This window comes from Synchiropus splendidus, chromosome 10 (assembly GCF_027744825.2).
Source record: "Synchiropus splendidus isolate RoL2022-P1 chromosome 10, RoL_Sspl_1.0, whole genome shotgun sequence".
Lineage (NCBI taxonomy): Eukaryota > Metazoa > Chordata > Actinopteri > Syngnathiformes > Callionymidae > Synchiropus > Synchiropus splendidus.
Genome location: NC_071343.1, coordinates 21,034,327 through 21,049,799, shown reverse-complemented (window position 1 = coordinate 21,049,799; position 15,473 = coordinate 21,034,327). Strand labels below are relative to the sequence as shown.

Genomic DNA, 15,473 nt, shown 5'->3' with positions numbered 1-15,473 from the left:
TTAAATGGCTTAACTTGAAGTCCTACCATACATCAGATATTGAGAGTATAATATAAATATAAAGAAGTAGAGGTAGTTCCGGTCATGTTCCTGGGTGCTCATGAAGGCTCATGTTGCAAGCAGAAAATTAATAACCACTCACATATAGGAAATAGAATGCCTTTATTTGTCATTACACACAGAGTGTACAACCAAATTCTTCTGATTCCAAATTTAAGGCTGGCTGAGAAAAACAAAGGAGTGTGGATGTCTACAGTGAAGATGTACTGCATGCGATCGGCAACATATCAAAAGTTACTCATAAAATAAAGAAGATGTAACATTCTGTTATCTAAAACCCATATTTAAATAATTAAGAAACAAACGAACATTGCACACCAATGTTCTGTAACGCTTGCCAGCAGATTTAAACAAAAAAATCCATCTGATCTCCCACCTCTTTCCTGTAAAAACTATAACTGAGTCATGCAGATGACATTTGTGGGAATGTGCTGGTCTTTTCCAGACTTTTCATCATCTACGGGAGGTGAGCAGAAAGCATCGGCCCACTTGAACCTGAAAGGCAGCATAGCAGACAGATACATGCCATTATTATTATTATTATTATTATTATTATTATTATTATTATTATTATTATTATTATTATTATTATTATTATTATAAAAAGCCAATGTGAATCTTAGGTTGCTATGAAGATGCTCTAATCTGGATTTTTGCTGCCAATCTCCAATTAGTCAAGTAAAAATCCAGATGCAGATGAGTCACCTGAGGCAAGAAGCTCACCCCCCACAGAGAGCTTCCTGGGACAAGGTGCAACTTTCCAGTCAGGATCAAGACCATGGCCTAAACCCAACTAGCCTCTGTCGGACTTTGGAGCCAAACCCACTTTCACTCAGCGTCACAGAGTCAGTGGTGTGAAAAGCCCCCAAAGCTACCACAGCTGCTAAAAGCTTATAAAGGCAATGGCACTTTGGGAGCAAGTCCAACATGAACATGTGGTCTCTATGTGTCATTGTTATTATTACCGTTCCTCAACTCTCTTTCAAATTTCTGAACTCCAGATTTTTTCTGACCTGGGCATGTCTTCCACCTGCTGGATGGTATCAGGAAGGGGCTTCCTGAACGTCTCTGGCAGGAAGAAGCACAGTAGCACGCTGAGCAGTGACAGAGAACCGACTATGATCCATGGCAGGAACTGATAGAACACAGCTGCAAACACAACCGCAACAAAAAGTCAGTGACATGTTTTCCCGCACTATGCAGGATAGTGATACTGTCCAGCATATTAACTTCACTTCGGATCACAGTTAGCATTGCTCCATGCATGTGAAGCGCCCTAGCCAGGTGAAGATGCGACCATCATGTTAGATGGTTACAACTTTGTTCCAATCTTTCTCTCTCGCTCTAGTGGCGCCGGGCAGCGGAGATAGGCATGTTCACCCTCACTGCATGAGGGAGTTAATTTTTTTGTTATGTTAATTATTCTGGTGTCTTTGTTTATACAGTTTGATTGTGTTGTTGCTTTGTTGTAAGTATCTTTTATGTTTTATAAACTTCCTCAATGTGGGAACAATGGCGGTCTAATCTGATACAGTGTAGTTCCTACCTTTCACCTCTTACTCTAGAGCACGGTTTTTGTATGGATGCCCAGAAATGATCATTTTCTAACCTCATGAATGAATCCCAAGGACTTCAATGGATGTTTTTAAAAAATTATTTATTTTTTACTTCTGATCTTTTAGAAGTGTGACGTGAGTTTTGTGTGTTATATCCATTAGTCATTGCAGTTTTAAGGAGTTTATCAGCTATGAATAAATACTACATTAATATTGTTTTTGTCAGACAGTTGTAATGCAAAATGTCAGCAATAAATCAAATGCTTTTTCTCCCCTCACCCACAGATGTGATCAGACTGACTGAAGAACTAGTGGTAGAGTATAATCAACCAATATTTAAAGGGGCTCAGTGATCCTACTTTCCTCGTTCAGTAATCCAATATCTAGACCTCACTCAACCGGCACATGTTCGTGCATGAACCAATCATGTAGGTGGTAACAAAATGAAAAAGTGAATTTCTACAAAATGGATGAACCTAAGCTACACATGCAACTTCTGTTGCGTAACAGCTGCTGGCACATCACCCAGTGGGCTCACAATCCAGTCAAACGGCTACATGCAGGCTTAGTCGACATTATCCGGGTAGTGTAGCCTGTCTAAGAGAATTTATAATCAGATTTAGCTGTTTGCATCCATTTAAAAAATCAGAACTTAGCCAGAAGTATTCTGGTCTGACATCTAAAGCTGCTTGTGTTAGCTAAAATATGTTTTTGAATGATGCTCTAGATTTGAAATTATGGTGGCCCTGAACCTTTCGCTGTTCAACAATGTAAATGTTTCACAAACTCACCCAACTGCAACAGGTACGGTGAGACAGCTGAGCCCAGTCTTGAGAACGTGGCACAGGATGACATGGAGGTGTTGCGGATGACGGTTGGTGACAGTTCACCTGTGAACAAGTACAACAACCCTGAACCTGCCACGACACCAAATTTCCCTACTATCACCAGAGCCAGGGTCACAGTGGGATGACCTGTTTGGAGGAGAAGGGAAGAGCGCTGTAACACCAGCAACTGAACAATATTGTGAATACTGAACTGTGCAACAATTACCCTGTAAAAGGGAACTTAGTTACTTTACTGACTACTTTCTACTACTTTTACAACATACTTTAAAAGTAAATAACAAGGATTACAAGTTACCTTAAGTGACAGTCAGCAGCTGCCGACAACAGCGCTTGCTACCTTAACAAAATTTCTATGGATTTCAGGATTTTGACTTTTACCTTCATAGTTTAGGTCAAACGGTTATCCTGGCCAATATTGGATTTTTTTTCAGCACAATCTCAGCTGTGTGAATTTAAAGTCAATCATTTATTTCACAAATGTGTGCTCTGTAGCGCTGGCAGAGGAATTTATTTGACTTATGAGAGAAGGCATAACAACACGTCTCAGTACTGTTTCTTCCTTGCACCAAACAAAATAATCCTGAAAAGTGTGGATGGATTTAAATCGACCAATACGATTTTTTTTTTGCTTTCTTTAGTTGGTCATTGATGTGCATTAATGTACTCTGTATGGTTAATGCTGTCAAAGTAGTGGCTGTATTTTCACTCCGCTGTCGCTGGCAGCTTGACATGTGTGCTCTGCCGCATGAGCTTGGCTATATTATGATGCTATAGTATAGCCAAACTTGTTTGATTTGCTGATTTGAAGTCAGTGAAACCGTCAACGTGGACTTCTGTATCCACCGCAATAAGCTGCGGTTCACTACAATCAACGTAATGGGAGTGAGAATGGATTGCTGTCATTGATAATGTTCACTTTCTCCAGCAAGAATTTGAGCCTAAGCCCAAGAAGAAAGTTTTGGTTTATATTCCTAAATTGCCGATATCACTTAATGTCATAAGGTCTCCATGGATCATTGAAATTCATCAATGTAAAGTTCACATAATGCACAATGCGTGGAATGTCTATCATAACTGCACACATTTCAAAATTTGCACCGACTGATGTGAGATCACTAGAGAACATACTGTACATACTCTGCATAGTAATCTGAATCAGCAACAGCGCCAGAGCCCCAAGTAGAGTGAAGCTGATGTAAGACAGGCGGCGAGGAAGACTCCGAGCTGCCAGCCAGGACGCACTGAAGCCAGGTAACTCGATTGCGCTCACTAGGAAGTAGTTGAGAAATGGGCTTCCATTGAGGTCAGACATGTTGAATGACATGCCGAAGTAGCAAATGGCGGAAGAAAACCTGGCACAGACGAGAGGAACGAAACATTTGTAAGTAGAAAGGCACTCAAAAAATGCATTCCTGCACCAAGAAACTCACATTGTGATCGCTACAACCAATAGCATGACCCCCCCACAGACATCTTTTCTTTGGAATTTGATACTTTTGCAGCATTCGAAACATTGTTGAATGCAACAAGCACAATAGGGCAGCAGGTAGCACAAGGCATACGAGATTGGTGTGGCTACAGAACCACTGTTAAGAATATAGGGGTAAACCGTTTTTCATGGCCACGTAGTGTAGCTCTACTTTGTTTTCCTTTAATACAACTATCCTTCATCATTAAGTGCATTTCATATTTATGATGATCTGAAACATTTAAGTGTGACAAATATGCAAACTTTTGACGGTATATGCCTTTGCCCTACGTGCAAGTCACTTTGGATCAGGGTTCACATACTTTGCCGTTGTCAGGAGGTTTTGCGGCCCAACACTGGCTGCACAATTTTAAAAGTACTGATAAGTGAGTTCCAATGGATGACATTTAGGTTTTACCTTGGAAGCACCTTTAGTACAGTGCAAAATGCAATACTGCAATAATGCTGGGACCACACCAGACATTTGTGGTATGACGTTTGGTCTATTTTAAAGGAGCCTTTTCTATAGATCTCTCACATTGGCATAAAGTGGAATTACCAAAGAGGATGATTTTAATGCAAATAAAACCCTCACAGAGACTGCCCCTCTGTTTGAGAAGACTGCTTTAGATGAACAGTAACTAAATTAATTTGAAAAACCTGCATCAGCACCTTTACTCACCATATAAGCCATAGAATGAGGGTGTTTGTCCGCATATTTGACGTCTTCAGCAGATCCCAGACGGTCACTGAGTCAGTCTTCTCTAGGGATGCTTTTTCACTCTATGGATTACCTGGTGATGTTATCACTGTCCATCATAATGTGCAGTACCAAGAGAAGAGCAAGTTGTCACCTTGGGCAGATGTAATACTCCTCGTGGCACCTCCACTCGATTCATCAGAGCTGCTGACCTCAGCATTAACTCTGCCTCTTCCAAACGACCACAGGACAGCAGCCAACGTGGAGACTCTGGAATCAACCTGGAAGTTTATTAAACTATTAACATTAAACTATGAAGACAATTAAAATCAGAACAGCACTACATTGGACAATTTACATTTATTTAGTCGCGTTCATCTATATGAATTAGGTTCCATCACTTTTCTTTGTTTTTCAGGTGGAAGTTAGCCATTCAGTTTGTTGAGCTGCCTCAGCCAAAGAAAAGCATCCATCTATTTGGATGACAGGCTTTCCAGTGGTAGTGACAACTTTAATGTCCAAACCCAACTTTCCTGACTCATGAATATATTTTAAATGTTGAAGTCCTCCTCTCCATAATGCAGTGAGTCCCTCATCATGATGTTGCATTTTGACGTTATTGCTTCAGAAAGTTCTCCCCCATCAGAAGTGTTGGCGATGTGAACCCGCCGTTGATAAACACATACATCGGACTTGCAAACATGAATACAATGAGACTGTGACGGTGCGCCATACTCTCCAGCTCAGCAGCGTTTGACAGCCAACAGCGGTCTGTTGTGAAGAGTTTGATGGACTTTGGTTCACGATCGTACAGGGAATTTTTGATAATGGCATTGGTCACCTCTCAGTCTCTGGATCGGTGTTTGCTTCATGAGATCAAATAGTCCTGATAGATTTTCTGACACGGTCGTCTGCCTTGGTTCATATCAACACATGCAGGGTCACAGGCAGGGCTGCGCTGGCGTCTCAGCGGAACACTGCTGTAAAAACAGTTGGATATTTGGCTCCGGTATTGGCGGCCGTGGGGTCCTCTCCCGTGTCCCCATTAGGGTTCACTGATCGCACACACACTCTCACAGGCAGCGCTAATGCTACAACCTGGCATCAGTTAGGGACCATCAACAAATTCTGATTCGGTCAAAGGTCTTTTAGGAGGTCTGTCTTTTAGGAGAGACAATTGTGAAATGATTTTTCATCACACTTGGACTGACAGTTTGTATAATAATTCACATTATCTCTGATATTTCTTCAATAGCCTCTTGTAAATGTGGCCAGAGGGGTCCATAGCTAAAGTCAACCGTTAAGAGACATGACGGCTCAATTTAACCCCTAAATAAAACTGGCAGAGCGGTCTGTCAGACATGAGCAGGTTCTACCAAAGATGTGACACATTGAATGTCTCATAAGTTTCATCATAAAACAGTTTCAAGAGAGACTGTAGTGGCCAACACATCGAAAAGAATGAAAATGTGTGATAATTATCGTTATTGACGAAATGAACATTTATCATGATTTTTTCCCCCCATATCGCCCATCCATACTGCTGCTCAATCACTTGATCCTATCTCCGATCATGTGACGTTTATTTTGTGAGCTCATGCACACATGGTTGAAGTCAAAAATCGCGCATATGTGACTTGTTAAAAGCCATATGACTCTGTAAAATAGTGTGTCAGAGAGGATTTAGCCACAGAGAAGGAATTAGGATTCCACTTCTGTCATCAAAGATGAGGAGTTTTACCCACTACAAGTGCTTCTGGGTCGTTCTCTTAAATGGCATCCAGCCTGTTAAAGACTGACAGATAGCGTAATGCGCCGTTCTTTATGAGACTGTGTCTGAATGTCTGGATCTGAGGGACTTGAGAGTCAATGCTGAATGTGTTATAGGTGGCAGTGAGTGATAGTGAGTCGGTGCATCTGATTTGTCAATTATTTTATCTGTTGGACAAGTGGGTCATTTGTAAATAAAGCATTTAGTAGGCGTGGTATTGCTTCACTATATTCATTTTTCTCAAAAACTGAGCCAACAGCTGATGGGAAACAAGGAATTCAGCACACACAATCCATTTAGGGATGTCAAATTATCAGCATTTTTATTTTATTTAATTTTTTAAGCGCGTAAATCCAGCTCTTCTCAAATGGAGGGCTGCAATGTGTTTCATGTGGGGAGGAGTTGTGTGTGCTCACGTTAAAACTGTATGACAATGGAAGTGTATCACGTTAATTTCACAATTTGTTTATCACCTGACAGCACTAACCCAAATATATTTGAAATCATTAAACACAAAACAGTTAAATTGGGTGAAACCAGGCTTGACAGCATGATAATGGACATAATGTTTAAAAGTTCTCAAGAAGGAAATGAGGCAATACAAGGTACAAGTTAATGTGGTGTCATACAAATAAGTTATCAATAACTAAATATAAACCTTTTCTGAATTTTTGAAGTTGTCATTTCTGAATTATAAATAGCATAGTGTGACTTTTGACTGAAATAGTCGAGGTTGGTGCGAACAACTGCAGTCAATTTGTAATGAGGCTGCAGTGTTTAAAATGGACGAGTGCCTCTGAACACATGTCCTCTGACCTGGTATCAGAAGTTAATTCCTTTGTGTTCCTTAGACTAACCATCGTGAACTCTCTATTGTGAACGTTTCCATTTAGTAAGTGAGCGTTTTTGTCCCCGGAGTGTGAGCCTCCAGCTGTTCCCTGCTTCCTGTGTTTCAATATTGTCCGTCTCTGTGGACAGCTGAGAGGCTGTTTGCCGTCCATCATCTGACTCTACTTTATTCTTGTTTGGACTACGGTTCGCTTGTTTTATCGCGTGTTTATCAATGAACTCTGGGACTGCTTGAAGACTGTTTCATTTCTCCAAATGGATCCACCGCATCTGATTCACTACATCAACTTTATATCCGTTTTCATCAAGGACTTGTATCATGAAGTGACTCGCAACCAAATGGGCCGGTTTGATCACCACCACTGAACACGTTTACTTTTTGATAAAGGCTTACTGTATGGTTTAAGGTTTATCATTCACGCTTTTGTGTCCCTTGCTTCAATCAAGCATGCTCCATATACACTTGGTGTGACACCCCCAAGGGCCAATAATGAAGCCACTGCTTCTTTGTCTGCAGTAGCGTTAGTTAAGATCCTCCACCATGTCATAAGTAGGTCACTGGGTCTGCCTGCTTTGGTGAATATCTGCGAGCAAATGTCAGATCATCTCCTGATTAATGGAGAGATTCAAGAGGTTTGTTGGGATCAAGTTGAAGTTGAGATCCGTCCGATCTATATTTACATTTGTCATGAAAAAGACCAGCTTTTCTTTTTCTTGCTGAGCAGATGATTTCATTTTTTTCATCAATACTCCAGCTTGTCTCTTTTATCATCTCTTTTATTGCTTAATACTCAACATCCACTTTGACTCTTAGAATGTTCATTTGTGGTGGATGAATAAAACATATAAATGGTGTTGGTAACCTGCGGGTAAGTTAATATTTACAATGAGAATAAGAGGTTAGTCTCATTTTGATTTATAATCTGGTTATGCAAGTTTGATATTATGTTTTTTAGATCAATGTTTTGTGAATTCATTGCTTTTGTGTTTCAGGTCAGACTTATTGAAAATGACTGCCCACTGTGATCATGGAGAATGAAGAGTCTTGTAAATAATATTCCCAATGAGCAGCACCTAAAACAATGGGAGAACAACGTAACATCTCTGGGATTGAAAGAAACTCACCACCAGAAGGGTATACAGAGCAGACCAGGCACAGTCATGATCAAGCTCAGGTGTGTCCATCTTCTGATCAGGTAGGCTGTGCAGGGCATCAACATCATACCGAATACGTAGAAGAAAGGTAAGCTCACATTTGAAAATATCACTCTTGCCGACCCCACCAGTAGCTCGGAACCTAAAGGAAAGAACATACATGGGTCAGTATTCAAACAGAAGAATAGATGCAGTGCCTGCTGAAGATGGCGGCATGACTTACTTTTGAAGGAAATAAATATGCTGCTCTTCACGTTTCAAAACAAAAGTCAACAAGAGGGTTTGGAAAGTCGCTAAATTAGCCACAAAGTGGGCAACACTGTCTTACATATTAGCAATGTATGAATCATGATGTGTGTTGCTGTTGATTCACATGTAAGAGTGATGCGACTGTGGATGAAAAACATTTCTGCATTGCAGGGCCTCAATCGCTGACCCATGGCAACAGACATGGCAGGTGTATGGTTGTTGTAGGAGAATGACTCAGAGGTTCACTGTGCTAGTTGACATTGAGCAATTACCCTGTCGTGTTATTTTAAATAGACAAATACAAACCCATTACAAAGATGACAATGTAGCTGGTTATTTGGCCCATGCCCATGATGAAGAAGATGATAGTGAAGATCGGCCAGGATGGAGCCAACACTAAAGCTCCGCTGAAGATGCTCAGAATCGCTATGGAGCCAAATATGACTGGTTTTCGGCCAAACCTGTCGTACAAAACAGTGTTGCAATTCAACATTTCAGTTCATTGTTTTTAAAACGTAACATTTCAAAGAGTGGAGATTCTTTTCTAGCTTCTTCTTTTATGTCTTTTGGGCATTTCCTGTCAGCGGGTGGAATCGCCACCAAAATCTTTAAACTTGTGCATCCTGCCCAGTCACACGTTTTCTCTTTATATCCTCCTGCCGTCTATCCCTCTCCACCTTTGGGCCGGTATGTCCAACATATTCCATGTCTCTCCTCTCTCCTCACAAATCCAAACCCTCCAAGTCTGGCCTCCAAAATGATCTACTCTCTTCCACACCTTCGTGTTATGATTCATCACCTTTATCCGTCTGTAACTGCTAAGTGTTGAGAGTTGTGTTATGTTCATTCACAATCACACATTGTGTGACACTCAAGATATGTGTTATGGTGTTCCCAAATTACGACCCCACCCACATGGCAATTGGCTTGTTCGTATCTACACCGATAGCCTATTTGCCCACACACATCCAACATTTTAAATCACTTTGAAACCGGAATTGCAGAGTGAATAAATTTGAAAATGCAGGATCGGTGCTTTTGTTCACATACACAAGCACACAATATTTCTAAGAAACGTTTATATTCTCAAGCCACAAAGAAACAACAAGTAACAGAATTGAAATTCTTACAGAACTCCCTAGAAACAGGTGACCACAAAGTTGCAAAAAACACAGGAAACATGGGAAACGCGCCACTCTCTCATCTGACGGTTTGCAGTTCAGTGTTGACTCGTAATAAAGGCTGCAAGCAAAGACACGCTTACACCTGCATCCTTTCCTGGATGGATTAGTTATGCCATGGAAGGAAGAGAATAATTTATGTATGGGTCTGTGTGATCCAATAACTTCTGAAGTATGCCACTTTCTGTGATTCATTTTAAAAGGGGATCTGCATCATGGCAGACACAATGAGAATAGTGCCTCAGAGGAGATGATCAGCTGCAAAATGATCACATAGCAGGAAAAACAATAAAAACAGTACAAAATGAACGATACCGGTCAGAAATCTGGCCTGAGGCGAAGCAACCAACGAGTCCACCCAGGAAATAGCAGAGGGAGGTCAGGGGTTGCTTCCACTGTTCCTCACAAACGAGGTTAAACTGCCAATGATAAAGCAAAATCCGATATAATTGAGATGTTATGGTTCCAATTAAATCAACATTTAAACACAATTTTTCTATTTTGAGGGCAGCTGTTGTCTTAGCTTTGTCCTAGCAAAACCAAGGGACTGAGATATGGCTGGCTGGAGTTCGCCCATGATGACAAATAGATATTTCATGTCCAATTTTGATCAGTTGACAGTTTTCTCTCCAGCAGTGTTTAGGAACCGTCTGATCTGCAAAGGTCAACATTGCATCACGATCAGCAACCTTGCTGCAGCTTACACTTACACAGACATACCACAAACCTGCACAGAGCTACAGCATCGTGAGTCTAGCTTGTTGCTATGAAGGCAGCGTCTGCACTTTCCACCTAATCTTGCTCAAGTTCTGTCGGTAAAGTGGTCTGTGAACAGCATTCAGAAACCATATAAATAAAACCATAATAAAACCATATAAATGCCATATAAATTATGCTTTATTTTTTGGGTCGGAAGAAACTAGAATTTGTTTTGCAACTACCTGTATATTATTTTTACATTTTATTACTATTACAATATTATTACTATTACTTTTATCTGTCTATCTAATACTAACAAATTAATATGGTGAGTTGCTTTAAGGATCTCATGAGTATTGATTAAAAATGAAATATGAACTTGGCTTACTGCAATGATATCACCTGGTGAATACTGATTTGTGCTTGGGAGTTGATCAATGAGCACGACAAGTTGCAATTACACTATTTTAACAGTGGGGGAAGCTAGAAACAAATATTTGTTTGCTGTTGAAATACTACAGTCTATTTAGTCTGTAGCTAATCTGTAGCTGCTGCAACTGAGTCCTCTGATCTGCAGACCTGGGAGCTGGTGAGAGACTCAACCAGTGCCACATTTCATCATCCCTGGCGATTGTTCTGGACTTATTGAAGAAGAATAGTTTCTAACTCTGACTCTGACTCTGACAGTCAACTTGAAATAAAAGTGTGAGTGGACGTTTTGATGCTCATGCTCCGATCACTGTTCGCATGCTCCTTATTGAAATATGCTGAGTCATGATGTACTAAAGCCAGACAGGAAAAAAAAAACTGCACCTTCATCTCTTATTATTGTACAGCGCAGTAAACGACGCACCGCCACGGCTGAAATCATCAAACGAAGTGGAAACATCTAAACAAATGAATACCACATAACATATCATGAAGGTGGATATGAACATGACGGTTTTCAACATGTTTTTCACAGAAGAATCCCACAAAAAATATCACTATAGCTGATGTTTGTTGCTCACGGCACACAAGTAGAGCATTCCAGCATGTGAAGAAGATGACGGCTGCATCTTGCAGAGTTATTTCTCATCACTAAATGATAGCAGTTTGTTGTGACCTAATCAGTAAATGTTCAAACTCGCCTCTGCTCACTGGCTGCATGACAGAGTTCAATTCCCGATGTTGATTGATGGATGTTTTGAGAGTGCCTTTGCAAGTATAAGTGTGTGATTACATATTTCACTGTTTCGCCATGGTCTTTCCTCATAAACAAACAAAGGTCAGTCGGAGTCCCACCTTCACAACAGCTAGCAAATACACTCATTTACCAGAGGTGCCACCAAAAGAAAATATAAACTACTGCTGGTTAAACTACCTGCTGCTGCTTCAATAATGAAATATGGGTTCTGCCAAAAAAAGGAGGAATGGAGTTGCTGAGTTGGAGTTGGCAAATGCTCTTCAATGTTCATCACATGACCCTGAGACGGATTGCAATGAAACCCCTCGTACCAAATCCAGTGTTTGTATTATATTTGGCTTCGCGGTACTCCTTTGGCTCCCTCACTGAGGGAGTGCTACAAACAGATCAATCCCACTTTCTCACACAAAGTGAAATTGGTTATATTTGTGCTTATGGATCGGAAGAGTTCTTGAAAAAAAAATCCAATGCAGGTAACTACTAAACACTTGAGATTTGTTTCATTGAGCATTTCACCTGTGTGACAACAGTAGACTCAAAGTACTGGGTGTCGTAGGTCCATCCATCCTTACAACCTTCCTGCCTCAGGTGGGACAGCGACATGTTGGTACTTGACCCCAGCACTGACAGATTCTGCACAAGGTCCAGCTGGTACCGATGACAGCTGCTTCTTTCCAGCCCCTGCTGTACATTAAAAACAGTGAATTATTAGTGGACGTGTTGCTGTTCTTTCCTTACTCTGAGAAAGCAGACCACAAGTAAGTTATCTATTAATTGTATATATGAACAAAACACATAAAAGAAAATCTTGTTTTGTATTATTTTTTGAAACAACAACAATTTAATAACTTCATAAAATGCACGTAAAAATGAATGACTGCCTTCAACTTGCTGGGCTTTTTTTGCTCCTTTTCCAATCTGGAAAAAGTTTGTGAAAACAACTGTATAAAAACAATGGCTCGCGCTCATCAGCTCCAGTGGTGAATAAATCAGGCCACCGGTGTGTCATTTCCGAATGAGGCTTTGCAATCTTGAGACAATGCAGGAAAAGCACTGACGTAAAGAAGGCGCTCATGCATTTCTATCTCTTTGTTCAATTTCAGATGGTTAAGAAACACTGCATAACTGAATCCTAACGGATGACCGCCAATCTTTGCCTTGGAAAGATGTACTAAAACTCAAGGTTTATGAACATTTTTCAGCCATAGACATTCTTAGGCATGAGTGCAGAAAAATGGCTCTGAGACTCAGACGATGACACATTCTGCGTAGAAGTGGAGCTGTTCAATAAAGGAAAGAGTTCTGAAGGTGAGATGGACCTCAGGAGTTGAAGCTTTGCTTCCAACAGCTGACTGTGGCCTATCAGGTCGCAGTGTTAGCGTCATGTTCCCACACACAGCATGATCCTCTGGTTCCTCCCTGGAAAACGCAAGAGTCCACCACTCATCCAGATAAGTTCAATTCCTCATCCAGTCGTCTGAGTAGTTCCAGAGCCACGTACGCAAGGTTCATGCCTTTTAGGCTGCGGGTGACCAAGACGTGTACTGCACTTTAGGTAATGGAATTTTGGATCAGCTGGACTCATTTTTCAAGTTTATTTTTTTCCTAAATTATTTTTTTTAGAGCTTTTGAGCATTGACCTCCACATGCAAAATGAAAAAAAAAAAACACGTACAATTGCCAGTGCATGATGACATGCTTGCAAAATATATTGCTCCTGATATCACCCAAAAACTTGGGTGATACCCAAAAACTACCATAGTGACAGATCATCTATTCATAACCCATGGCCTCAGAATGTAGCACTTTAACACAAAAGTTAATAACATTCCTATATCATTGGTTTACCAGTAAACCAGTGCTTATCGACTAGATTGGGGCATATGTGCTGATTGTGTGAAAGGATGGGATTTGCATTCAATAAGTGCTGAGGGATATATGGAAATGCTTATTTAAAGTCTGCTGACTAAAAAGGTATTGATCTAAATGTTTTCCTTTAATCAATACTTTTGCTGCCATCTTCACGTCTATGGATTTTTGGATTTTTGAGATCATAATATTATCGTAACAACGTCAGTTCTCTAAAAGAAATGACTCTTACACTTTACAAGGCTTTCCATGTTTATCCAGCGACCTTTACACTAAGCTACCAATTCACGCACACACTCACACACTGGCGGCAGTAGGCTGCGTTCTAGCGTGACTTGAGACCCACCAGGAGCAAACGGACACAATGTGTTTTGCTCAGGGACACAAACATGTCAGCTTTGTTGTAAAACTTTGACACATATTTCAATATCAGTAGTTTTAAACCAATGTGAAAACAATAAAATTAAAAAACAGATGACTATAAATGTAACAATTCCACGGTTTTGAATAAACCAATCTGACCTGTAGTGGGATGCTGGCTTGGATCCACTCTTGGCTCAGGTTTGTGTGGAATGGGATTCTGCAGTGGTGTGTCGGGACTGCCAGCAGGAAGAATACACACAAGACGTTGTACCCACATGGAATGCAGGCGAGACAGAGCAGAAAGAAGACTCTCCGCTGGAAAGGACCCCAGCCTCCAAGGAAGGACACCAACTCCTCATAGTTCTGCATTTTAATCTTGTAAGTCTTGGAATTTTTTCTTTGGAATCCCTATGAGGGTGAAGCAAAGTGACCACAGTCACTTGACAGCCCAGTATTCATTTAAATACAACCTGCTTCTCCCGCCCATTGCCCTCCCTTTTATGATTGACATACACACTTCACACAGCCCTGGCTTTTATACAGACATTTCTCAGAGCAGTCGTTAACTTAATAAATTAAATGGATTTCATGCGCTTTGTGCTGTTATCATAGGAAAACGCATACAAACTTGTGATTGTTGTTTGAAGCAGGGATGTACACACTGGCCCTCACGGGCCGCAGTGGGTGCTGTTGTTCCCACCCAACTAACACACAGTGTCACCCATCAAGTGTTTGAAGACTGTTGTCAAGTTTGCTTCAGCTGACACCTGACACCTTCAACTGTGTGTGCTTGGTGGGTTGGAGCAAAAACCTGCATCCACTGCGGCCCATTACAACAGTTAGGACTCCCCTGGTTTAAAGTGACTTCCGCTCTGAGAATCTCGCTCCTGAGCAACTGGTTCTGACATCAAATGTAAAAACGTGTGCCACTGTAAACAACAACGCACAGTTTGACTCTGACGTCATCACCAACTCTGCCATCCACATCCGGAAAGTTGACAAAGTTTCAGTCAGTGTGTGTTCCTCTAATTTCAATACAGAGGTCTGAATACAGTTCTGCGCACATCATGTGCTACAAGTTTGGAATGTAGTTAGGATTAGTTTGTGAATCATTTAAAGCAAGTATAATGATACAGTGTCATATTTTTGCTTACTACAATCTGGACTTAAATTGATATTAGAGTGTAGAGAGTCACTTCTGATGTTTACATCTTACATCCTACGAGTGTCTTGCCTGACAATGATTTACATTTACAGGAATGATTTAGCCAAGATGGCTATCACCCAGTCTGACCTGGGCAGGCCCTTCACGTGCAACTACACAACCACCCTGGAGCATAACAAGCACCCACAGGAGAATATACCTTTGAATGGATCCTCAACAGCCATTGTTATACTACGATACAAAGATGTAAATTTCAATGTTTTTCTTCACCACAGTCAGACACGCTGGTGCTTGTTTCAGGTTTCAAGTTTCCCATTGGTCCTTCTTCGTCCCGTCCCCTCTGCGTGCAGTATT

At 40.9% G+C, this 15,473-nt stretch overlaps 1 protein-coding gene across 1 annotated transcript; it reads right to left on the bottom strand.

Annotated features, from left to right (window-relative positions):
- Positions 1–310: 310 nt before the first annotated feature.
- Positions 311–14,323, bottom strand: LOC128766157 (solute carrier family 22 member 4-like). The gene is made up of 11 exons (XM_053877570.1): positions 14,114–14,323; positions 12,239–12,406; positions 10,153–10,256; positions 8,963–9,117; positions 8,378–8,549; positions 4,787–4,913; positions 4,615–4,715; positions 3,602–3,816; positions 2,408–2,590; positions 1,074–1,209; positions 311–555 (listed from the first exon to the last, which is right to left on the bottom strand). Exons 1-11 carry the CDS (start codon positions 14,321–14,323, stop codon positions 453–455), a joined length of 1,674 nt encoding a protein of 557 aa, XP_053733545.1. The 3' UTR covers positions 311–452.
- Positions 14,324–15,473: the final 1,150 nt, after the last annotated feature.